The sequence below is a fragment of the Malaya genurostris genome, chromosome 3, assembly GCF_030247185.1.
Source record: "Malaya genurostris strain Urasoe2022 chromosome 3, Malgen_1.1, whole genome shotgun sequence".
Classification (NCBI taxonomy): domain Eukaryota; kingdom Metazoa; phylum Arthropoda; class Insecta; order Diptera; family Culicidae; genus Malaya; species Malaya genurostris.
This window is the reverse complement of record NC_080572.1, coordinates 136824870-136852721: the sequence shown is the minus strand read 5'-3', so window position 1 is coordinate 136852721 and position 27852 is coordinate 136824870. Positions and strand designations below refer to the sequence as shown.

At 34.5% G+C, this 27852-nt stretch overlaps 2 protein-coding genes across 4 annotated transcripts in view; one reads left to right on the top strand and one right to left on the bottom strand.

The window, feature by feature from the left end:
- Positions 1-27852, top strand: part of LOC131439201 (uncharacterized) — a 600687-nt gene that overhangs the window by 189272 nt on the left and 383563 nt on the right. The window lies entirely within an intron of this gene.
- On the bottom strand, positions 290-26309 carry LOC131439202 (uncharacterized). Of its 3 annotated transcripts, none has more exons than XM_058609945.1 (2): positions 25867-26309; positions 290-971 (listed from the first exon to the last, which is right to left on the bottom strand). In XM_058609945.1, the coding sequence occupies exons 1-2, from the start codon at positions 26067-26069 to the stop codon at positions 794-796; spliced, it is 381 nt and encodes a 126-aa protein (XP_058465928.1). In that variant the 5' UTR covers positions 26070-26309; the 3' UTR covers positions 290-793. The 3 variants fall into 3 exon arrangements, 1 of the variants encoding a protein (XP_058465928.1); XR_009231078.1 differs by lacking the exon at positions 290-971 and adding an exon at positions 25179-25787 and having other exon boundaries at positions 25858-26309; XR_009231077.1 differs by lacking the exon at positions 290-971 and adding an exon at positions 25179-25787.

Below are 27852 nucleotides of genomic sequence, written 5' to 3'. Positions count from 1 at the left end.
TAATACAGAGTACAGATTTCTTAAATTTAATACAGATTTATACAGATTTCACCAAAAGTATTAAGGAAAAAAATAAACTATCTATTAGTATTTGAGCTATCTATTAGTATTTGATTGCAATGACGAGATAAACGTTCAGGAATCAACGTACAAATCACTTTTTTATATATATTTTTTTTGTGCAGATATTTAATGAAGAACACTGAAATCCATTTATATTAAAATTTGTAACTAAATTGAACTTAAAAGTTAGACAAGTCTTGGCATCATGAAGCATTATTGCCAGACTGATAGTTGTATTACCTGACTTGACGTTGTATATTGGGTTTTGGAAAGCCATCTCAACTTATGAAGTGAACATTTTCAAATTAGACAAGTATATGGCACCATAATTCAATTGTTGTTGATAAGAAAAAAACTAAAATTTCGTGGATGAATATAATATAAGATATGAAATTTAATCTACCACTCTATACCCATAATCTATTGGAATAACACCTTTTAACATAATTGTACTGTAGAAATTTCATTTTATTAGCGAATACAAATAAATACAGATATTTTATACGAATCAATACAGATTTTCTATGAAAATATCTGGCATCTCTGATCGTAACCAACATCTCAGTCCTTCGGGGCCATCAAAGCTAGCAAGTCAGTGAGAGCAAAGTAAACAAAATGAAGTAAAATACAACACTTCATTGATTGTGAAAGTCAGTATTACAATTTGGCAGCGCACGTTTCAAAACGATATCACATTTATAACCAAACATAAAAAAATCAACTTTCACAGCTAAATATCACAGATATTTAGCAACAACGAACTTATATACTTCTTCGTTGTTTTCGTCTTTGCGGAAAAGATGATGGTCACGAAAACATGGCGGCCTAGCAGGGACTTGGTGGGAAGCCCGTTTTCCTTCTTCAGTTCCTCTTCGACATCAACTGGTAGATCAGGGTATTGGTTGTTACTGCGAATAAAAGATAAAACAAAATCGAAATTAGTCGTAGCAGGTTATTCGTCTATCCACATCGAGTGTTAGATGATGAATAATCGATTTGAATTTCTTTTCTTTGCATAAATATCTGTTTATTATTTTTTTGTGTATTACATCAACGTTTTATAGTACAAGTGATTTGACCCTTTGGCCTTTCATCTTTGTTGTTCATACGATTCGTTATAAATAATAGGTGTTTTAGTTACTCTTGTTTTACATACTAATGTTTAATCATAATATTTATTTTAGCTATTAATAAAATATCTACCTACTTATTGAAGAATCCAACCAAATTGGTAAAAAAATCGATCATTAATGATTCAGTAACTTTCCGTGGTATGTTTGATTGATATTTATGGAGAAATCGTAACATGAAATACCAAATTTGAAGAAGTGAGGTTGGGTACTGTTTTCATATCTGGGATATTTTTTGTTTTTTGGGTTGGATTTTGAGATTAATTGATAAATTAAGATCAAAAATTTTATGACTAGTCTATTTACTCATGTTTTATCATCTAAATCAAATCTGTTTGTGAACTGAAAATTTCAAATTTCATCCGAGATTGTCAAGAGTATAGGACAATTTGAAATCATATGTTTGATGACAACACGTGAAGAATCGTTTTTCTTACCCATATTTGTAAGGTTTCTCCATTTGAATTCTTTAAAACTTAAGTAAATTGAAAAATTCGTTAAAAATTTTTCTAAACATATGGGATATGTCAAAACATACACCATAACGCTATCTCGTGGTGACCACGCTGATTGGATTGTTCAATAACCATAAACAAATATATTGACTAGACACTGGTGACCTTTTTTTGATGCACATAACGGTCCTCCTTAAAACTGGCAACAATGACGTTAAACTGGCAGCGCTGCTGAGTTCCTATATTTACAATTCACCTGTCAAACTATTTGAACACTATTTCAAATTGCATGTATAACGTCAGCAAACACCTGGCGTTGGCAAAAGTATATGTATTTATGCTGTTCAATGGATGGATGATGGATGATTGTGTTAATCTGCATGAGAGTAGCAAATTTTCCTGCTTCGCAGAGATGTCTATCTCCTCTGTGTGACGAAGAGCAAGCAAAATTTCTCCCCTCGCACTGACAACTTCAACGAGAGCTCTTCTCTTTCACATTTATACACCACTGTTGTGTAAGTGTGCACGCATCACGAAGTGCTAGAGCATTAGCTAATAAATTCTCTGAGGTGGATGCAGATACTTTCACAGAGGTGTACACGCCGGTGAGCACTCTGCTGTATGGTTTTCGTAGATGAAGCGTGGACACGAAAAATCAGCAAAATAAAACAATTTATCGTAAAATTTTAGGTTTTCCTTGCAAATTTTTCATAGCAAGGCCAGATCTACTCTCTATTAATTGAAGTTCACAGAAGTGTTCGCTCACAATCACGCGCCTGTGGTCACTTGGGTGTATTTAAACGAGAGCGCGTGTGAGCGATTCATGCGAAGAGAATGTGTTTCACTCGCGCCAGCTGCTTTAACCACAAGCACACACTCAAATGCTGTCTATTCGACACTGAGAAGAAGTGCGCTATCCTCTTTGTGCGGTGCTTCGTTTTTTTCATCCTCGGTGTGGCAGAAATCTGACTCTAGCGTTTATCACTCTGGTGAAATGCCATCTCTGCTGCTTCGTTTGGTTTAATAAATGGGTTTTTGACCATTGTACAATGTGAGAGCGGCAACAGTAAATGATGTACTATACGGTAAATTTTGATAAACGGAAATTGATCTAAATTCATTTTTCATCATGTGCTACATACTATACTCAATCTTAGCTTTTCCGAAAGCTTAAGATTTCCATACAAAGTGCAAACAATTAATTGAAGTGGAGCCATGTTCACAAAAGTGTTCTGTGAAGAAAGTCGATAATCGAAAATAACTACAATAACTATTGAATACATTTAAATGAAGCTTTGAAATGAGATTGCGAATAACTACGAGAAACAAAAATTGATAAAAATGTATTTCACCCCTTTTGATTATTAATATACTATTCTAAACATTCAATCGAAAATACTGCTTTTGTACAGATATGCTATGTTCAAGGTAGGTCATATTTGATCATTTCGGTATGGTGTGAAATAGACTCAATACACACTTAGAAAATTTCGCAGTATTCGGTAATTTTTTACCGAATTTTCAACAGCTGAACGTTCGGTAATTGAATTGATTACCGATCGTTCGGTAATTGCTGAACTGTCAAACAACTACCGTAAACTGTAAACCAAATGGATCTAACAGATTGTTCGGTAATTTTTGTTTGTTTGATTTCCTTTGGTTAAAATTCTGGATTTTCGGATTTCAAAAAACAACACATATTCACAAAAACGAATGGAGAAAATGGTTTTATTCCACGAGAAATTTAAAAAGTGTCAGATGTTCCGACTGTCCGGAATTATTAGCGCCTTCCAAAACACTGCACAATCCGTCGAGTTCAACAAAAATTACCTTTGAACGATTTGTGTTGGCAGCAAGTGAACAAGTGATACAAAATTATTTTCTGCCTATAAGTAAACAAAAAGCTGTTAGTGGCTCTAATGTCTTAAAAACTTTCATCACCTGTACCTCAATCCATTCGATGAAAGCTTCAACATTTTTTTTTCGTTTGGTTAATAGAAAGACACTCACTGAATATTTTAATAATTGTTTGACAGTTAGTTTCATGACAATTAGTTTTCACAGAAGTTCGGTTATTGGAAGATAACTTTACCAAACAGACAGTACGATTTTTACCGTATTCGGCGACTATTCAGGTTTACCGTATCAATTGTATATCTAATACAGAATTCTGTAATGCAAATTTACGTTAAACTGATCGTTCGGTGAAAATTTGCATAATTGTTGTAAAATAAAACCCATGTACCGAAATATCGGTTATTTCTATAGATTACCGATAAATCTCGTCAAAAATATTACCGAACAAAGGAATTAAATCTTAGTGTGTACATTTTGTTCAATTTTGAAATATTTTATTGGTAATAATATTGAAAATAAGACCATTGGAGACGTATACAAAACGTCTGAGCTAGATCCTACTAGAAGCCGCAACGATGAAGACGATCTGTAATATATATTAATTAACAGAAGAAACTAACATTAATATTAATAAAAACCTACTATTGATGAGATTGAACTCACTGAGCTTCCATTGTTTTAGTCATTTGCAGGGCCGCGGGAAACATCTCCTACACGCTGCCAAAAAATTACCTAATTTTAAGTACTTTTCACTCAATAGAGGGGTTGTGTGCAGGAAGCCAATTTTGGGTAAAATGGGTTTTACTTATTTTTGAGTAAAAGCATCAATAGTACTGATTAGGTATAAACTACGCAAGCGATATAAAAATCAACTTGGGTAATTTGATTTCAGTTTTCGTTCAATGGTTTGAAAAATAAAACGCAAACAATAAAGTCAACTATGATTACTTTATTTATTTAATATTAATCTTTTTACATATTTCAACAATGTAACTATATCATTGAACTACCAAGGCTGTTCTATTCAGCTGCTGGAACTGCGCCGTTGAGCGATCGAACGCATCTCAATATCTTCCATCGGCTGAAATGATATTGCGGTGTAATTATTATTTTAAAAAGAAATTAAACAAAGCTACTCACGCTGCGATTGATGACAATCATTGAATTATTCTCCCAAAACCGGCAATTTTACAAAATAATTTCACTCACTTCAAATCTGACCGATAGTTTCTGCAATGCAACACACAAAATTTTTTCACCCAACAGCAACTTATTGAAGTAAACTACACTGTTGAGTGAAAACTACTCAACCGATACAGTACTTTTCACCCAACAATTAAAAACATGCTTGATTACTTCATGTTAGGTGAATTTAAGTCAACCGTTGGGTTTTTTTTGGCAGCGTGTACGCCCCTGAGGGTAAGGCAAATGGCTCGTTGCACGATACATTGGACTTACACTTCGTCGCTTTCGTAAATAACCATATCTTCCTGCAACCTAATGTGTTCTAGAGCATCTTGAAGCAGTTTTTGTTCCAGATAAATAATCATTCTTAACTTATGATTCTCGTCTAAAATATTGGATAGTTCATTCCAACTCGTTAATTCCATTATTTTGAAAAGGTAGGGCAACGGCTCCCTATTTCATCTGAGCTCCTATTTCCATCTCATCCCTTCACCTCATAACTTTGAACATGAATAATATTTTACAACCTACCGGAATCAAACTGTGAAATGTTTTAAAATGATTTGAAAAGCTATTGTCACACTTTCCTATTGAAAGAAATGGTTTTAAATTCTTCGGTGATCGTTTTTTTTCATATAAAATAAACTCACTTTTCAATTTAGGACACATTTTAGTCTCAAGATTTACAGTTCGTCATGTTTCTGAATATCTACTAATCGATTCGTCTCAAAACATGATCACTATTTCGCACAATTACACTACCATTGAATGTTGGATGACTCCATAATTAGTTATGTTCACTTGCCACTTGTTTAATTAACGATTAAAAACTTCAAAAATTACCCGACAAGCAATAAAAGTCTTCAAAAATATGAGATGAAAGTTTTTCACTTCGTTCACTTGATTGCGCTTTGTTTTCATCTCATTTGGTTTCGCAAAGTTGCCAAGTTATGTCATAATGTTACAACAAAAAATTGTTTATCTTCTTCAAATTATCATCAAAAAGTATGTTTTTGGTATCCGTGACATTAGTTTAATTATATTATTGATAATAATATTTCAATAAAACTGTTTCAGCTTCGAATATTACCAGAAAGAACGTGTTAAATACTAATGAAATAACCATTGTGGCAAATCTAGTAGCTGTGAAGTGTGCGTGTGTTTCATCGGCTATGCACAGAGATGCCAGGTATTTTCATAGAAAATATGTATTACTTTGCATAGAAAGTCTATATCTGTTCTATCTGTTTTCACTAATAAAATGATGTTAAAAGATAGTTCTTTAGATCTCCGTAAGTCATTGCCCCATTAATTAGATAATTCAACGAGTAAATTTTTTACCAATAATAATGTGGAAAAATCCTGGTGGATACGATTGTATCGTTTGAGTTGTATATCTGGCAGCGGTAAGGCAGTCACCAGAATGTCTGCCAGCCATATTTTTCCAGCTGGCAGTTTGGTCAGCCATCTGGCAGTCATGCGTATGCGGGTGAGAGTGTAATAGTGGAATATTTTGTTTTGATTGCTGTCACCATTGCTAATTTATAGGATGAATAAAAGATCAACGATAGGATGGATAAAAATCCAATGAGATGAAATTAGGAGCAGAGTAGTGAAAACATCATTAGTGTTTTAGCTGTTTTATAAATATTAGTTGAATTTTCAAGAAATGTGAAATCGCGGTTAAATGCGCTAGCAAAGATTTGCGCTAGCAGAAACAAGAAAATTAAATTGCATGCAAGTTGCTCGCGCTAGGTACCATTACACCACATTTGACTTCAAATAAATTGCTAGCGCATTTTGCCATTACAAAAGAATAAAGTGAGCAAAGTACAACAATATGTCATTATTTACAAAAACCTTGCATAAAAGGAGGAAAGAAATCTGCGTACTCAGAATATTCGGCTAGACCTGCACGATGGCGCATCAGTAGAACTAACATTTTTCAAAAATACGAAAAAATACCATTCTCAAATTTTCACATAGCCTTGTCCAAGGTTGGGGGAAGAAATCTGCGTACTCAGAATATTCGGCTAGGCCTGCACGATGGCGCATCAGTAAAACTAACATTTTTCAAAAATACGAATAAATACCATTCTCAAATTTTCACATAGCCTTGTCCAAGGTTGGGGGAAGAAATCTGCGTACTCAGAATATTCGGCTAGACCTGCACGATGGCGCATCAGTAAAACTAACATTTTTCAAAAATACGAAAAAATACCATTCTCAAATTTTCACACTGCCTTCTCAAAGGTTGGGGGAAGAAATCTGCGTACTCAGAATATTCGGCTAGACCTGCACGATGGCGCATCAGTAAAACTAACATTTTTCAAAAATACGAACAAAATACCATTCTCAAAATTTCACATAGCCTTGTCCAAGGTTGGGGGAAGAAATCTGCGTACTCAGAATTTTCGGCTAGACCTGCACGATGGCGCATCAGTAAAACTAACATTTTTCAAAAATACGAAAAAATACCATTCTCAAATTTTCACACTGCCTTCTCAAAGGTTGGGGGAAGAAATCTGCGTACTCAGAATATTCTGCTAGACCTGCACGATGGCGCATCAGTAAAACTAACATTTTTCAAAAATACGAGAAAATACCATTCTCAAATTTTCACATAGCCTTGTCCAAGGTTGGGGGAAGAAATCTGCGTACTCAGAATTTTCGGCTAGACCTGCACGATGGCGCATCAGTAAAACTAACATTTTTCAAAAATACGAAAAAATACCATTCTCAAATTTTCACATAGCCTTGTCCAAGGTTGGGGGAAGAAATCTGCGTACTCAGAATTTTCGGTTAGACCTGCACGATGGCGCATCAGTAAAACTAACATTGTTCAAAAATACGAAAAAATACCATTCTCAAATTTTCACACAGCCTTCTCAAAGGTTGGAGGAAGAAATCTGCGTACTCAGAATATTCGGCTAGACCTGCACTATGGCGCATCAGTAAAACTAACATTTTTCAAAAATACGAAAAAATACCATTCTCAAATTTTCACATAGCCTTGTCCAAGGTTGGGGGAAGAAATCTGCGTACTCAGAATTTTCGGCTAGACCTGCACGATGGCGCATCAGTAAAACTAACATTTTTCAAAAATACGAAAAAATATCATTCTCAAATTTTCACACTGCCTTCTCAAAGGTTGGGGGAAGAAATCTGCGTACTCAGAATATTCAGCTAGACCTGCACGATGGCGCATCAGTAAAACTAACATTTTTCAAAAATACGAAAAAATACCATTCTCAAATTTTCACATAGCCTTGTCCAAGGTTGGGGGAAGAAATCTGCGTACTCAGAAATTTCGGCTAGACCTGCACGATGGCGCATCAGTAAAACTAACATTTTTCAAAAATACGAAAAAATACCATTCTCAAATTTTCACACTGCCTTCTCAAAGGTTGGGGGAAGAAATCTGCGTACTCAGAATATTCGGCTAGACCTGCACGATGGCGCATCAGTAAAACTAACATTTTTCAAAAATACGAAAAAATACCATTCTCAAATTTTCACACTGCCTTCTCAAAGGTTGGGGGAAGAAATCTGCGTACTCAGAATTTTCGGCTAGACCTGCACGATGGCGCATCAGTAAAACTAACATTTTTCAAAAATACGAAAAAATACCATTCTCGAATTTTCACATAGCCTTGTTAACAGTTGGGGGAAGGAATGTGCGTACTAGCTGCACGAGGACTTTGTAATGGGTTGAGCGAAATTTGAATCATATAATTTATTTTGAGCATTCCTATTCTGGGTCAAAAAGTCTCTTGTTTGAGCTGATATGTTAGAGCTCGCATTGTCATAATGGTGGATGATTCGTCTTCTCTTGTTCATTTTGCGAATTTCTCCAAAGACTTCAGACAAACAAATGGTTGTGTACCTTTCAGAATTGACCGTCTTACGTTGCTCCAGCAGCACAGCTGCCACATGACCCGATCTTCCGAAAAAAACAGGCGACCATTTGCTTCAAAGTGCTTCGTGCGTGAGCAACTTTTATTGAATTCGTCTTGGAACACTCACACAGTCGATTGCTGTTTTGTTTCCGGCTCATACGTACATTTCCATGATTCGTCACCTGTTACGATCTTATTTACGTCGAGTGATGCACCGCGATCATATTTTTTTAACATTTCCTTGCACCAATCGACACGAGCCTCTTTTTGAGCGATTGGTAAATTCTGCCGGATCCAACGAGAACAAACCCATTTTACAGCCAGGTGTTCATGCAATATTAAATGCACGCGTGTGGAACTAATGCCCAAGGATGCCTCTATGTCACGGTATGTCACATGACGATCTTGCATTATCAGTTCATGTACAGGTTTCTGGCAAAATAATTGATTTTAGACGACCTTCACGAAATTCATCGGCGACCGAACTACGAACACAATTGAATTCACTATACCAGCGATATACAGTGGTTTTTGATGGTGGTTCATCGCCATACAAAGAACTATGTTCATCGACACACTCTCATTGAGATAATTCACGTCGAAAGTTGTGAAAAATAATCCAACGAAATCCTCTCGAAATTTCCATTTTTTAGCCAAATTGATTATTTGAACTCACTGCAAACAACACAATTAGCGCTTGTACATCAAAACGTTATTTATTTATGTTAAAAAAATGTCAAACTTTATTTTGGTTTTGCCAGATTTTAGCTATTGACATTAGTGTGGCCAGTTCCTGAAATATAAGTAGCAGCCTACACTGAAAATAATTTGCACGCTAGCGACGTGTGCAAAGCATTTGATCTATCACTGCTTGTAGAACACATGAAATTCATGAAAATATACACCTAACTCATAAAATGAGTGTAAAAACTGTTTATGTGTAGTGGAAATCATGCTACGTTTATATGAAAGGCACTCAAAAACGATCAGATATATCGTTACCCTTTAGATTCTATATGTATTTCATAAGAATGTCACATAGTTTTCCACATAGATTTCAATTGAAACAGAGTTGACCGATTCAAATGTTTTGCACGTACATTTGTGCTGTACTCATTCCCACTAGAAAATGAAGTTTTTCACACATGTAGTTCGATTCAATAGCAAAACACATCACATCCAAAGGAAAAACACATCAGAGCTAAGTGAAAAATAATCTAATCTCGCAACTTAGTGAATTTGCACATGAAATCGTGAAACAAATCGCTTTGGTTATGTGTTGAAATGAAAAAGCATATTAAATTGAAGTGGTGTTTACATATGAATCGATCGTGCAAATTTTTATCAGTGTACGTATGCGAAGAGTAAGGCGTCAATTATAAAATCAATCCGGTAAATCGCGAAAGAAAAAGTAAACAAAGAGAAACTACAGTTAGGCCTTTTCATCGTGGGACTACCGAATAGGTAGGCGGGGATAAAAGAAAGGAGATATTTTTTATCATGTGCAGATAGTAGAGCATCCGGTCTAAAGTTTAGTTTCATTTGCTTTGTTTTTAAATTCTACCCAATTGAGTACGTTAATCTGGGGATTTTGTCAAGCACGTGTGCCTTGCAAAACTAGTAGTGAGTTGAAAATATATTAGAATTGCGAAATTAGCTTTGGAAAACTTCATGATCGTTGACAAATGCGCGCTTCGCAACACCCAACTCGTATGAAAACAACATCCCGAGAGTCATACTTTTTGTTATTGGTTTTGAATTATTTGCTTGCCCACAAATTTTTCAACGGATTTAGATTTTACGATGTTTTATTGTATTAGGATATATTTTTTTAAAGTCCAGAATATAGAAAAAATCAATTGTTTTTAAAACTTGTATAGAAAAAAAAATTGAAAAATTGTTTCTGATTTTTATACAATATTCTTCAGTATATCGATCTATCGATAATCTACGATTTGTGAAAGTTTCATTCAAATATGTTTGTTTGTTTAAGGATGTCCTGGCTTTATTTAAAATTTGAAAATAAAATCAATTCACAATAGCTTTCAGAAAAAAATTGTCTTCAAAATTTTTCTTCAGAAAGTCATTTTAATGATCAAATAGAACCAAATTACCAACACCTGAACAAAAAATAAATATATTCATTTTTTTAGTGGTTTTACGAATTCTGATAAAATTTCTTTCATTGTAATAACACCTGGTTTTAATGGAAAATGTTCATCTACATTTTTTAATCATCTTAGAAAGTGCGGGTAGTTATTAGATTTTGAGGTTCAAGCACTTGAAAATGTTTTTATCAAACAAAATATTTGTTTTTACTTTCAAACTCACGTCTACAAATACTCAAAAACCTTTTCTTTGCAGTGCAATAAAAATGTTAAATTTATCACTTTTTCTGGCGTTTCATAGTGTTTTAAATTCATGTTTTTCATTTGGGGATTTGGTTAATGGCCATAATAAGTTTCGTATCAATAGAAATCACTTTTACTCACCTTCATCGTATTCTAGTTCATTAAGAATTATTCAGTAATTCAAATGAAATTCTTATTTGGAATTTTTCGAAATTCTTATTTGGAAGTTCGGTTACACTGTGTTAGAGATAAACAAATAGCTTGTAGTTTTTTTTGAGCAGGGAAAAGCCCGTTGGAGTGGATCTTCAATTATTATTATATCGTTTGGATCTTCAATTAAGCTCCTTCTCCAATAGGCATAAAACCTCCTCTTTCATACTTTAGTGGTATATTTTTTCACAATATTACAGAGAACATATTACAATTCTAATTCGGATAACGTCGTAGAATACATGGCGGGTTTTAGCGATGATGTTGGTATGGTCGGATAACGTCGTAGAATAACTTTTTTGGAGGGCATATTACAGACATGTATTAACGCAGATATTTTTAAGATTTTAGGTTTTGCATATTAGATTTTTTACACAGGACGTGTTTTTATGACAAAATATGAATTTTTTTCTGTTGTTTATCTTGGTTAATAAAGTATTACTTTCTCAACATATTTTTAATTTCATGAGTGCTATTTTAGACAATAAGTTAATTTGAAATTTTAGCGTAGATATTGTTTACATGTTTTATATTATGTTCACTTTCTTTGGGAGATTTATATGAAATAATCTTATTTAAAAATAAAGGATTTCAACTAATCTTGCATTACTATTTAAAATTAACTGATTGTTTGGTAACGATTTTAGTTATATCATTCAATGTTGCTTTTGAAATGCTGAGTAAATCTTCCGGAATAAGATTAACTTTTTACATGAAAAGAAAAATTCAAGTTAAAAATCAGACCTGTGAATTACTTTCAACAGTAATTAATTTCTTTTCATTTTCAATATTTTTTGCGAATGTTTTATTTTTGAAAAATATAGTGCAAGTACTGCAAATATAATCTACACTGTGTGATAACTCTGGGCCAATATCTTCCCTATCATCACAAGTGTAATGTAACCAGCGACAGCATAATTCGCAGTAATGCATTATAGTGCCATCTTCATGATTACAAATAGGACATTTCTTAAAATTTATGAATAAGTTTTTTATTATTAAATTTTGAATACTAACACGCTTTTTTGCAGGATCAAACGTGGTAATTGTGTTATCTTGGCCTAATGTTTGTAAATACATTTCTGCATTGTGTATAACATAAATGCCGCAATTATAGCTATCTTGTTGTTTATCACTAACAAAATTACTCAATGTCCATTTTCCTGAATTATGATGCGCAGCAAGTTCAACACCATTTTTTGAATAATAATTTAGGCTTTGTTTGAAACTATTGAAAAAGTTTCGAACTGTGCTGGCCCTGAAAATTCCGGAGTCGAAATAACTAAATTGCTTGCTTTCAAAATTTATAACTGCGAGTGCAAAATTGGATCATAAATTGAAGCTATTATGACATTGTAGGTCAAAATATTATCCACGAAAGCGTATTGATTCGCAGTGTGTACAATGTTTACACCTTCCATAAATAATTTTCTGGAAGCGTGTGTGGATAGTGACACAACTTTCATTTTATGCTTCAAAAGTTTTTAAATCATTGATCGATAGTTGAAATAAATCTTTCGAACTACCTAATCTTATATAAAGATTAACATGATCTTGAAAACAATAATAATATTGTATATCTTTTATTGCTTTATTTTCGTAAAACATTTCCTCGCGTTTTAAATTGACGCCTTCCATTGAAACATCTTCAATTAAAGATACATACGAATCTTTTTAATTTTCCTGAATTGTAAAGTTTTTGTTACTTGCAATTCCAGTTGATGTTTTGGCATTATTGAAATTAGGAGGGTGAACTGGTAACACTACGCAGAATAGTGATGTTTGCGTGGAACCAAGTTTGACGTCCTGCATTAAAGAAAGAGCAGTTTTTCGTCTTCTTTTGAAAGTGTCTTGACTATTTAAGAAATCATATGGTTTTTCGAATGATTCTACATCCTTACGTTTTGTGCTCTGGAGTGGTGTAGAGCAGCGCGGAATATTAGTAATATCATGCTTATTAGATTTGTAAAATCTATTTTGCAAACCTGTGGCAGGAATTTGCTTTGAATGCGCACCAGCACTAAAAAAGTGATTTTTTTCCAATTCATTAATCACTCTAATAATTTTTTTTCTACCGTGACCCATTTGGAGGCTGATAGTTTCAAAATATTGTTTTATTTCGGAAAATTTTCCCTCTATGGTTGCATTACTTTTTCTAATATTTTTATCTGCTAGTGCGTTGCGCTCATATGGATCATTCAAAACAGGAATCCACAATGGTAACAGATAAAGATATCTTTTATTAAAAGTTTGCAAGAATGATATGCGAGATGCTATATTGGATGTTTTGTTTTTAATTGCAATAATAGCATTATTCAAGATGCCACTACAATCTTTGTAAAAAAGGCTTTGTTTATACATTGCACTTGTGCTATCTACAAGTACCTCAGCTTGTTTGTCACATACTCCAAAAATGTGGTTCTCGTTATATTTACGTTCCAATCTCAGGTAGGAGTATGCTTCACTATAATCGATAGAAGCTTCTTCGCTTATTAAAAATACACAAAAATTTTGCCAATATAATTTCAAATCATCATAACTAACTTTATGATACATATCGGCAATAATAATTTTTATGTAATATGCCATAGACGATTCATTGTTTATAAACGAATCATCCACAAATTTGTATTGCTTTTTTGTCAAATGAGCAACGCAAAGATGTATTAGACATATTTTTTCGACTGCACTCCGACGATTTTCAGGAGTTACGTACATCAATTTATAACAATGGTTTATATATTCCGCCAAATTCATTTTGTTAAATGTCATACATAACGCGTGAATGTTGCCTTTTGAATTATCCGTGACAATCCCACTGAAAGGTAGTCCATCATTCGGATACTTTTTCATATACGAATTTTGGAAAACTGCAAGTCCATTCTGCAAAGTTATCGAATGTAAATCTGAGGTAATATGACAAAATACTGGAAAAGTTATTTTGTTTTTCTCAGAATCTTTATCAGAATACTTGATTCTTATTACCAAAAGATTAAGTTGCAAATCTATATTCGGAAAATCGTCCAAAAATTCGAACAAAGATGCCGTACCATCATAATGTGCTACTGGCTTTCGTGCGTTATTCTGTATTTCTCTATGTATAACAGCGTGACCTTCATCAGAATACATTTTAATGCCGAATGGTCGAATTTCAATTCCTTTAAGAAACTTTGAATCAGTTTCATCATATTTCTTCATGAGGGCTTTTATAATATCTTTATCTCCATCTTTGGCTGCTATGGCTTTATGATGAGCCCATTTTATCAGGCTTATCGAGTGAACAGGAGTACAGTTTTTGGTTTTAAGAACATCACACCCAGAAACTTGTTCAACTTGCTGCTGGAACAGTTGTTTTGGGGGAACGAGCAATGTTTTTTTCATCAATTTTTCCATTGCCAGGCCTTTGCACGGCTCAGTCATCATTTTGCTATGCATTGGTTTTGTTTGGTTCACAAATACTTTGAATGTTATTCCATCACTCTGCGGAAGACTTGCAACGTATTTAAATAATCTGCAAGGCTGTTCGTGTCGATAATGTTTACAATATCCATAAATTATTATCGAACTTTGACTGTGTGTTTGATTTTCAACACAGTATGTGCAATTTCGTTCAAAAGAATTCATCTTTTCTCTTAAAATTGTGGTATATTTCAATTTGTCGAACAAACCTCCTCTCTGTGGTCTTTTTTTCATCGTGGAATGAGAATGTTGATCAAAATAGCAAATATCTAGATCCGACTTTTCAAATTTTATTGTGGTTAAATATTCCCAATTATTAATAATTGAGTTCCACGATACGCCATTCATATAAGATTTTTTAGACTTACGTGAAAGTTCCTTTGTTAAAATGTTTTTTTCAAATTTATCGTAACTTTCAGTAACTACAGTATTTTGCTGTGGATCATTTTGGTTAATAATATCCATACAACCTTGACAAATGAATTCCGAATTTTCAGTTTCATCGTTTACAACAATTGTTACATCTTTTTCACAAATCACACAAGTTTTTACTATTGTATCATTTAGAACCATATTTTCTAGGATAAGCTTGTGAAATTCTTCTCGGCGTGAATTTGCATTTCCAATTTTCGTGACATCTCCATTTATAACCAATCTCATAAAACGCATGGCGTTGAAAATGACAAAAATTCCACAGTTAAAGGCATCTTCTTGCTTTTCGCTATTCAGACGACTTAATGCCCATGGTAGCTTCCTAAGCTTTGATGCATTTTTGATACCAATGGAATCGAAATATTGAAGTGATTTTAAAAAAATATCGAAATACTGTTTTTTAATTTTGTGTTCAACTGATACAGCAACGTTTGCGGAATCAAAGTAATAAAAAATATTTTTAACGACATCCACTATTGCCAGGGAATAGTGGTTGTTATAAAAAATTGGAAGGAATAAAGTATCGTGATTAAGCCAATTATCAACAATGTTTGTGTCAGTTGAAATCACAATATCTCTTAAAAACAATTTTGTCTCATATATATTAAGAGTTTTAGAATCCATGTTATCAAATTTATTAAGTATAACTTTTAGGCCAATATCTAATGCGCCAGCAAACAAACAGTTATTGTCAAAAAATGATTTAAAGTCAGATCCCAAAATATTTAAATTTGTTTCAATCCATGTGTTTTTTAATTTGAAGTATTGGAAATCATTAATGGTTCGAAAATTATTGATATTATTATTTCCAAAATTAAAATCTGTTTTCATTATAGATTTTGAACTGAAGTTATTGTCATTTGTATATTTCAATATTATCTCTTCGTTATTAACATCGATTTTCTTTATGAAATCTATTTCAATTGATTTATTAGTTTGCCCTTCAAAAAAGTTATCTAAAACCTGAAACATGATACTTTCCGTGAAGACTATAAGAACACAACATTTTCAACCAACCTGTTCCCCTACCAACTTTTGCATGCTTTCTGCTGCTGGTATTATGAACTCACTATTAATCTGACTCCGATTTTTCCCGTCGACATACTCTACGTCTTCCTCATCGAGCTCGTTTGGTGCCCGTTTCAAACCTTCCTTCACCTGTAACCAATCATAATTTGGTCATAACTGATTCAGCTAGGATTCACTAAAATAAAATCTAACCTGATCGTCTATCGCATACTCTTGAAAACGTTGCAGAATTGAAAATATACGCAGACGATGAATATGTGTATTTGCCTTTCTAGTAGAAAGACCAATCATGCGGTAGACTTCCATATCGTCATACACCTTCGGCGTGTACATCCACTTTATACCGTACTTAGCAGTACAGTACAACTCCAGTTTCGCCAGCTGCTCAGGAGAAATAACGAATTTTTTCTTCCCCATGCTAGACAATAAATAAATATTTTCGAAATGTACATCTCGATTAACCTTGGCTTTCTCATACAGTTTTCAGAATTAAACGTGAAACATTGATAATAGTGACAGAAAATGACACATAAAATTTGAAAATTTGATTCGGCTTGGAATTCAATGAATTCAAACGCATTTCTTGATAATTTCGCATAAGCACCAACAAATGATGACAGAATCCTCTCAGATTTTAATTAAATTTTCTGTAGACTGTAGACTGTAGACAAGGTTGTATTTGCACACTTTGGTTTTCTTCAAATTGATCTAGACTGTCTTCTAAAAAGGTTCAACTGAAGTCGGTAAAAACTTTGAGTGCAGAAACCGAATAAAAGCTTTTGTTTTGGAAGAACCGAATAAGTTTTTCTCCGGTTTTTGTATTCAAAGATTTTTGTTCGCTTCTAGATAAACTATGTTTTTAAACGATATTTGCATTGAAAAAATGAGTCTTATCCGTATTTACATTCAAAAATATTTCTTTGCTTTGCTCTTGAATTGAAAAACTAAGAATCTACAGCTAAAACAATCTACAATTATTTCCAAACATTAAATCAATTGAACACTAGAATATAATTGTACAAGTAAAGAGAAATAAATTTGTTCATAACGACATTTATCCTGCTTGTATTTTTGCCTTTCTCATATATATCACTGTAAAAACCGACTTCACAACCGAGGCCCGAAGGGCCCCATTCGACTCAGTTCGTCGAGATAACAAAATGTGTGTGTGTGTGTGTGTGTGTGTGTGTGATTTTCTTGAACTAAGATGCAAATAAAAGGTCTTAATTTTTTTTAAAAGTCCCTTAAAAATTGATCCAGATCCCACCTCTGGTCTGGTCTTTCTGTTTCAACAGACTTCGCAGCCGAATCTTAGTGTACAGGATCATTGCATGGCTAGTACTATGGATCCTACTGACACTAAGAATCCTTCCAGGTCGGGGTTCGAACATACGACAACGTCCTATGCATTGAACCACCAACCCGGTATATGACATACAATCTTCAATAGTCAAGTTTTCAAGTAACTGCATAACTTCTCTATATGAGAAAGGGAAAGAGGAAGAATTTTCACCACACTTTTTGACTTCCAGAAAGGGAAATCGGTATTGACTGAAAAGGTATTTATTGTATTTATCTTATTATATCTTTTATTTAGGCCTATTTGCGTACAAGCTTGACGTGTCGATTGAACCGATATTTGAAACTTTTTTTTGTAGTGAATACGACTTATTTTACTATGGGGCACGACAAATTGTGAAAAAATGTTAGTGATATGCAGGCTGCTGTCGAGACAAAGCATGCCAAAGTTTTGGCCAAACATCTAGCTGCTCATACAGCAGGTTCTCCGGCTAATAAAAAACGTGGAAGACCGGCCAAATCAACACCAAAGGCGCCACCATCCAAATCATCGACCAAGAGAGCCAAAGTGAAGTCACCATCAGACAATGAAGACTCTTGTCCAAAAAGAGAAAAATCTGCAGTCTTCACTTATATTTTTCCATTTTTAGCGAAATTTATTGGGGTGCGGGTAACCGAACACCTTTTTTAAAATGGCCAAGTTTTTCGCTTTACTAAATTAATAATATTTTTTTTTCAATCAAATGAATCAACTTAGTTTCTTAATCAGTTGTTAGACAGGGACTTTAGCTTTCCATTGATGTATAGATGTTCGCATAATGTGCACTAAGTCAGAAGTAATGAGCTTAAAATAAAAGGGTGCCAGTAACCGAACACTCTCCCCTACATTTCATTCAAACTTTAAACAGATACATGTGCATTAAGAAAAGCATAAAGCCATGGTACAAATTGTCATATGGACATACGCTGTTTAAATTGTAGTAATTTGTTTGCAAGCACGTCTGTTCAATGAACGATATCCTCAGATGAATGACCATAATTATTAACAATGTCCTATCAGACAAAAAGAATTAAATTCTCATGTGATAAAATTCAATTTTAAATCATTAGATGTACATATACCAAGATTTAGCAAACCGATCGGCTGCCACTACTTACTCTTCTAAAACACCAATATTTTCTTATGTTAATCAATAAACAATAGGTACATCTGTCATGTCATCCCATTTTTGAAATGCAGCATGTTTACGAGTTCAATGCGTTGATGAACAAATGAATCAAATGATAGCTGTAAAAACGCACAAGATATAGATCTATTTTTTGCTAACAGGAAATGCTAGGCATCTCTCTTAAAGTAATCAGAAAGTACGAGTTCTTCATGTTGAACTCTCCGTTGGTTTTTAGCCAGGTTTTTAGGTTTTTATTTACAATAGCCCATCTAATTTATCTTCTATGAGAAATCCTTCTACACAGAAAAAAATTATCAATATCAATATCAACGTTCTTGTGATCCTACTATGGAATAGTTGAGGACCTTGGAAAGAAAATTAAACTTACACAGTTCAAAAAAATCTTGTGATTCTGCAAAAAAAATCATTAGGCTAACAACTGTTACTCAAATGTGAGCTAGTAATACTCTTCCCGGTTTTTCACTAAAATTCCCTACTTTTTCCCGGTGAAACAAAATTCCCGACTTTTTCCTGGTTTTCCCGATTTTCCCGATTTTCCCGGTCACTTACCACCCTGAGTGTTGTTTTTCTTCTAATCGAAGTTTTAATCGCGCGCCATAAATCAATGAAACTCCATCCATTAAAAAGTACACCAAACATCTTCTTTTAGCTCATATTATCATATTTTTCATCAAATTCGAAGATGAACGGATACAAAAGTGTGTCGGCAATTGGTCAAATGACCTATATTTAGAAAAAAAATAATTCGCTACTTTTAGTTGCCTTTTTGTGGTCGTCTCTAGTGGTGAATTAACACTGACGCTCACAACTCTACAGCACTCCTATAACTAAAAACTCGAAAATGCGGCAGCTCATTCCAATTCACCCTATTTTAAACATAATAAAAAATAGTTTTCTTTTTATTTTTTCAATATGGTGGCTCTCAAATAACTGAACATAATATTTACTTAAGACGAAATATACCTTAGGACCACTTCTTAATATGCGCTGTAGAATAATGAAGTACCAAAAATATATTTGAAAAAATAAACTGTTTTAATCCAATTAGTGATGTAATGATGTTTTTTGTATTGTACATATTTTTATAAATTTTAAAATCCTCATTGAATCTTGAATAAAAACAAGATAATTCATTTTGCCATAAAATAGCATAACCTTTCCAATTTGAATGTTGAGTGCTGAGCCAAATGCAGATTTTGCCGTTTTTTGCATCGTCGCTCTCAAACGACGGTTTGAAAGTTTGAACCTTCATCAGCTTTCAAGCCTGGAACTGGAAGTCATATTGCACATCTAACCATTTAATGTCGGAGTGCACAAACATGTTAAATTTCTATTAAGAAAGGTAAAGAGTTCGGAATATTACCATTTCGACCAATACAGAGTGCAAATCATACTGAATACAAGTTAGTTAACAGCGCGATTAGAACTTTCATTAGTATTTTTTTGTAAAAATGTAAATTTAAATTTTTAAATGAAGACCAATGATATTGAATGATTGGCTTACAGTGAAACAACATATCGTGGAATTAAGAAGTGTGTATTCTTCAATGACAAGACGCTTTTATTAAATAAAAGGTTATGGTGATCTGGAACCTAGGAACATTTTAAATTTCGAAGTGCCAAATAAGTTCTGAGTATTGAAAGCAGATATGTTAAATGTTAAATTGGTCATTACGCAGAATGTGTGAGATGTATCAAGAATAATAAAAGATAATGAATGTTAAGCAAAATTCAATATAATGAAACTTTATAACAGTTATTTCATATCCAGACATGCATACAATTACAATCATTCCTACGTACCTGTTACCGAAGCTGAGTCAGTTACAGAAATCGTCACTTTCGAACAGTAAGAAGCACTGAATCGTTTGTCACTATAATCACTAGCAACCAGTAATACGTCTTACTATCAGAAACGTTTGAATTGAAATAAGATCTAAAGGAGCCATAACTTCAAGAAATACTCTCGATGATTTCCTTCTCCCTCTTACACAAGTGCAAGATAGTTGCATCACGAAGCCTTTGCCTAAAATATACTGTGTTCTACTATATGTAAGAATAAAAACAAAATCGAAGATAGCCATGATTATATTCAAATAAAGATGATTCACATCCTGCGTTCATGCACTAAATAAGGCGAAACAACGTAGGAAGCCATGATTTTTTAACATCGACTACATAACGTTTCCATGCAATGTAGCAATGGTTGAGAATGGTATTTTTTCGTATTTTTGAAAAATGTTAGTTTTACTGATGCGCCATCGTGCAGGTCTAGCCGAATATTCTGAGTACGCAGATTTCTTCCCCCAACCTTGGACAAGGCTATGTGAAAATTTGAGAATGGTATTTTTCGTATTTTTGAAAAATGTTAGTTTTACTGATGCGCCATCGTGCAGGTCTAGCCAAAAATTCTAAGTACGCAGATTTCTTCCCCCAACCTTGGACAAGGCTATGTGAAAATTTGAGAATGGTATTTTTTCGTATTTTTGAAAAATGTTAGTTCTACTGATGCGCCATCGTGCAGGTCTAGCCGAATATTCTGAGTACGCAGATTTCTTCCCCCAACCTTGGACAAGGCTATGTGAAAATTTGAGAATGGTATTTTTTCGTATTTTTGAAAAATGTTAGTTTTACTGATGCGCCATCGTGCAGGTCTAGCCGAAAATTCTGAGTACGCAGATTTCTTCCCCCAACCTTTGAGAAGGCAGTGTGAAAATTTGAGAATGGTATTTTTTCGTATTTTTGAAAAATGTTAGTTTTACTGATGCACCATCGTGCAGGTCTAGCCGAAAATTCTGAGTACGCAGAAGGCAGTGTGAAAATTTGTGAATGGTATTTTTTCGAATTTTTGAAAAATGTTAGTTTTACTAATGCGCCATCGTGCAGGTCTAGCCGAAAATTCTGAGTACGAAGATTTCTTCCCCCAACCTTGGACAAGGCTATGTGAAAACTTGAGAATGGTATTTTTTCGTATTTTTGAAAAATGTTAGTTTTACTGATGCGTTATCGTGCAGGTCTAGCCGAAAATTCTGAGTACGCAGATTTCTTCCCCCAACCTTTGAGAAGGCAGTGTGAAAATTTGTGAATGGTATTTTTTCGTATTTTTGAAAAATGTTAGTTTTACTGATGCGCCATCGTGCAGGTCTAGCCGAATATTCTGAATACGCAGATTTCATCCTCCAACCTTGGACAAGGCTATGTGAAAATTTGAGAATGGTATTTTTTTTGTATTTTTGAAAAATGTTAGTTTTACTGATGCGCCATCGTGCAGGTCTAGCCGAAAATTCTGAGTACGCAGATTTCTTCCCCCAACCTTTGAGAAGGCAGTGTGAAAATTTGAGAATGGTATTTTTTCGTACTTTTGAAAAAGGCGGGTGGGTAATGTCAGAGACATAACTGGATGTCGTGAATACGAAAACAAATGACATGTTCCTTAACACTTCCGAATATCAATTAGTTGATCAATTGTATGAATTATGCAAGCATTCCCCTTTTTCACATTTTTCGCAAAAACAAAGAAGGCTTCACTTCATCTCGATTACTGTGAATTTCACACGGCGAAAAGTGCACAAATCTAATCAAACTGTTCTACGTTTGCACTAAACTGAGGATATTTTCTTTCGATTTGCGAACAACACATCCTAATAGATCTTCAGAAAACTTTTAGAGCCATTAGAACGGCTGATTTTTTATAATGCTCTCCAACGTTGCTTTTTCATCCATCGAAATGACTGGCAGCTGTGACGTAATCGCTCTTGTCGGAAGCGAAACTAGCTGTGCAGGCGACACAAAACACATCTGCTCGCAGTGGCGATAGAATCCAAACTGATTCAATTTTTGTTAAGAGATTTCCTTTTATGTGATTTCGTTTGTAGCTTTTTCGCTAATGGGCGGGGTCCTAACGGCTATAAAAATAGCCGCATACAGAATTTTATTGTCGATTATTTCATTTCGGATTTGCAAAAATAGTGAAAGAAACTATCAATATGCTGTAGGAATTCGTTTCTAGCGTTCACAAGGACCAAATTGAGGAACTCACTGCGATATTCACCACTTTTCGGAACATTTTTCCCGGACGATTTGTTGTACAGCAGCAGATATTTTGTTCTCTTCCTTAGAACGCGTTCTGATTGGCTGGTGTTGACATAGAGCAAATGAGACAGGTTTTTCAATAGTGTACTATTGAAATACTTCAATACTTTTGCTATACATGTTTAAGTTGAAAAATTTCGATTCTATTGGTAGTTAGATTATATAAATCCTTCCACAGATCACTGAGCTATGAGCTTTCAAAATACGAGAAAGGCAAACGCGCCATATGAATTATCCTCTTTGATACTCGTTTATACCAAACATTTCAGAAAAGTTTAATTTTGAACTATTTGAGACTATTTCACACAACTGAAAATTTTATCATAAAATTGTGATCATATTTCCGATGGCATGTAGCAAGAATTATGTTGATTCATTAGATACAACAATAGATATTCACGATCAAAAACTTATCACTCTCTCAGAGGGTAAATTTTGAAAAGGCACCCCATAGTAAAGTAAGTCGTATTCACGACAAAATGTTAGTTTTACTGATGCGCCATCGTGCAGGTCTAGCCGAAAATTCTGAGTACGCAGATTTCTTCCCCCAACCTTGGACAAGGCTATGTGCAAATTTGAGAATGGTATTTTTTCGTATTTTTGAAAAATGTTAGTTTTACTGATGCGCCATCGTGCAGGTCTAGCCGAAAATTCTGAGTACGCAGATTTCTTCCCCCAACCTTGGACAAGGGTATGTGAAAATTTGAGAATGGTATTTTTTCGTATTTTTGAAAAATGTTAGTTTTACTGATGCGCCATCATGCAGGTCTAGCCGAAAATTCTGAGTACGCAGATTTCTTCCCCCAACCTTTGAGAAGGCAGTGTGAAAATTTGAGAATGGTATTTTTTCGTATTTTTGAAAAATGTTAGTTTTACTGATGCGCCATCGTGCAGGTCTAGCCGAAAATTCTGAGTACGCAGATTTCTTCCCCCAACCTTGGACAAAGCTATGTAAAAATTTGAGAATGGTATTTTTTCGTATTTTTGAAAAATGTTAGTTTTACTGTTGCGCCATCGTGCAGGTCTAGCCGAAAATTCTGAGTACGCAGATTTCTTCCCCCAACCTTGGAGAAGGCTATGTGAAAATTTGAGAATGGTATTTTTTCGTATTTTTGAAAAATGTTAGTTTTACTGATGCGCCATCGTGCAGGTCTAGCCGAAAATTCTGCGTACGCAGATTTCTTCCCCCAACCTTTGAGAAATAGTTGTCATATTGCTAGATATTATAACCACGAATATTTCTTATAAAAGGTTTCATTTTAATTCATTACTTTGTTCTGTTGAAAACCATTAGCAATCGTATTTCGGTCGCTTTTAGTTGGTGGTTTCCTTGCGCGAGCAACTTGCATGTAAGTTATTTCACTTGTATTTGCTAGCGCAGATCATTGCTAACGCAGAGCGTTGCTAGTGCATTTAACTCAGGTGCTAAAATAATAATAGAGTAATAATTAAAACATGTGGTGCAAATATATGATTGAAATCGCAGTAATCCACATATTCAGTTAATCTGTTTTTCACTCCTGATCTAGTTTCGGTAAAAAAGTTGTAGAATTTTTCTTTGAAAGCTATTAACAGAAGGGTGCCGATCTCAATTGCTGCATTATTAGGATATTTGAATCGGTTAGCATGAAGATGATGTTTCAATCTACAGAACGAATAACGATTTTGCAGGATCTGCAATACTCCGTGTTTCAGAACCATTCGTTTACGACACCTTCTATGTTTTAGTTTTGTCACTGCATATCCAACAACATATACGAGAGCATTCATCTCGGCTATATCTGGCAATTGAAGTTTATCAAAATCTATTGATTGAAAATATCGCAATGAACAATTTTCCGTATCGATTGCCAGTGGATCTTGTTCCGACTCTTTTACGTTATCAACTAAAGTAACAATATTATCATATTCACAGTTCGTATTTGTAGTAGCATTCAAACATTTAGCAACACTACTGTATTTTAAAGCAGCTACAAATTGATAGCAGTTTGGTGTATCATTGAACCCACAACTGCGTCGAATACTTGAAAACTCATTTTCCAACGCATCTTGACAAATGAAATTGGTTCGAATGAAGGGTACCCCATATTTGGTATTCAGAATAGTCCATAACTCTCGGATCGCGTGTATATTATGTACATACCCACGCAAGCATGGAGGATGCCGTTGTTTTGATGTTAACGAATCATTTGCTTCCTGTGCTGCCTGAAATATCGAATGAATAAATACCAAACAAAAAATTGTTCATACTATATTACAACAGAAGGATCAAAGCAAGTCGCTGGAACGAACATCATGTCTTGAAAATGTCCTCCATGCTGTTTAAGAACTCCCAATGATTGCTATTTCCTTTAATTGCGGCTCTCAATGGCTGCAAACATTGTGGGTTTACCATAACATTGAAATCCACTGCTTTGTGTATGTACTGATTTAGATAGATAAATTCGCCATAGATTTATTTTAAAGATTATGCGTGTAAAAATTTTATGGGGAATCATTGTGTAACTCATTTTTATTAACTATGTTTACAAAACTAAATTCAATTTTCTTGTGATCAGCTTACAACATGAAGAATTACTAATACTTGCCTTGAGTTTATCTGATTCATTACGTGAATTGAATACGTCGAACAAGTTGTCGAAAATCTCAATGAATTCGGCGGTATCTTTTGCTTCAGCTCTCAGATTCTCTAACGGTACATGTATTTTATAGCGTTTGCGGTTGTTCTGGTTGTACGAGTAGCAGTTTTCACACTCATTTTTGAAAACGGTGGCAAGAAAACAGCTTTTCTTGTTAACTTTGGAACTAATCGAGGTACGTTTTGTACATCTAGAGAGAATAATTCGCGTATATATCGGAATGAAGCAATCTTATTCTTATAAAGGACGACTTTGGAGAACAGATTATATCGCATTGATTTAATCAAATGCGGAGTGTCGTAAAATAGCACTACTGGATTTCCATCAACTAAAAACATTGTTTTTTTTTGTATTCACCCCTAACACCTCTGCCGTTTGAATATTGGTTGCGTGTTGGTCCATTATAACTGTGATTTGAATGAAACCTGCAGTTGACAGATGTTTTACAGCTTCAACCATTACTCTAGCATGACAACTACTGCCAAGTGTTGAATTAGCTAGAAAATAACCAAAAACATGGAATATTTAAAAAAAACACACTTTGAATTATATTTTCGGAGTTCTTACCAAACTCACCTGCTTGTATTTTGAGCATACCCCTCATTTGCCAAACTGAAGATGTTGTTGTTCTCGAATGTTTTTACCTCTCCGTCATCAGGCATACCATGGAATCGATCTGTCTTTGCATGATATTCTAGAGTAGGTTTTACTGACATACCGTCAATAAGAATAGAGACTATTCTATCAACCATACTCATAGATTTCGCGGACACTGCCATTCTTCTCAAAATTTGTTCATTAAATCCTGGTGATAGACCAATATTCTGTTGCCACCTTGACACTGTTCGTGGATTTGGCAGACAAATGACTTCCGCCAGCCGTAATGATCTATATCCTGTTGCAGATCTTATCTTTTGTCGTGTTGCAAGGGGTTTTATATGATGGTAACGCCTAGTATATATGCAATTCCGCCATTTACAAGGAATCACCCGAAATGCAGCGACATGTTACGCACACGACTTACCTCTGGAGCAGTTGACTGGCTAATGAGACAGCACGACCGAAGGAATGCCACAAGAGCAGTTTATACTCTCGCTCTCTTGAACAGTACGTAAGCACTCACACAACCTCACATACTATAGCCTGGTTCACATTACAATAGCGGACCTTACACTATCATTAAAAGTGTCATTACTAAAAAATAATGTCATTTTTATGAACGTGTAATGGTGCAGTAATGACGAGATTTCTATCAAATTTGAAATACATCATTACTTAGACATCATTAAAAATGACAATAATAATGCTCGTGTAAGGGCCGCTAATGTCGTTCAATCACAGTGAGCTGTTCATACCACACAGTATATTTGTTCTTCATTGAGTTCTCGATTGATTCCAGTAAAATAGGATTTTGTTGTACATATCTCAACACATTCATTTCATATTTCGTAAACTTCTGTTTCGCCTTCAATAGTGTCCGTAGTTCATGAATTTTATGATTTTTTGAAACCAGCGAAGTTTTTCTTCTCTTACACAATAGGCGAAGGCTTCTAAGCTGTTTCTTTTCGCATCTCAATGCTGTTTGAAGTCTAGAAACTTTAATTTTTTCTTCTTCATATAAGTGATGCAGCGAAAAATTCGTCGAATCTGAATCTGTACAAGTTCATGTTTTGAACTAAATAGCACAAAATAGATTCAAACGTGATTCGAAAGTTTTACTGATTGCACAGTAGGGTGGGACAAAAAATTGATATCAGCTCCACCAAAAGAGAAACTATATTTTCGCGCCCGAGGTTTCAAGTTTGTATGAGATTTAGTATGGAGTATGGTATGTCCAGACCTGTCTGTAGTTTATTATTCAGAGCATTAATGACACGACCTTTGTAAAGAATGGCAGAATCATCGGCAAATTGTGACAGAACACCACCATCCGGAAAAGCGGGATGTCTGATGTAAAAATGTTGTACAGGATGGGACCTAGGGTTCTTCCTTAAGGTACACCAGCAGGAATAGTAAATCTTTCTGGAAGTGCATTATGCAGAGAAACCTAGAATGCTCTATCTGCAAGACAATTTTTAATAATTGTTAGAAGATACATCGGAAAATTGCAGTTTGAACACCAGGCCATCGTGACACACAAATGCCTTTTCAATATCCAATATTGCCATGGCAGTCGTTTTGGACACTTTTGCTGGATGACGTTGTTAGACCTTGTGAGTTGGTGGATGGTGGATCTTCCTTTCCGGAACCCAAACTGTTCTTCCAGTTCATCTGCGAAAGCAAGAATTCGCCTTTGTATGGACTTTTCAAACAGCAGAGGGCAGAGAGTAAGCTGATGGGCAGATAGCTCTTGGAAAAGGAAGGATCTTTATCCGGTTTCAAAACTGGGATAACTTTATCTAACTTCCACATTGAAGGGAATTTTTACAATAGCCATCAGCTCATTCGCAGTGACTCTACTTTCCTCAGGAACCAAGCTGTCTGATTGGTCAAACTTATCTACGCTATCAGCAACGCAAGCTTTTGCTGGAAGTTCCTTGTTGCGAAGCTCAGTTATCATTC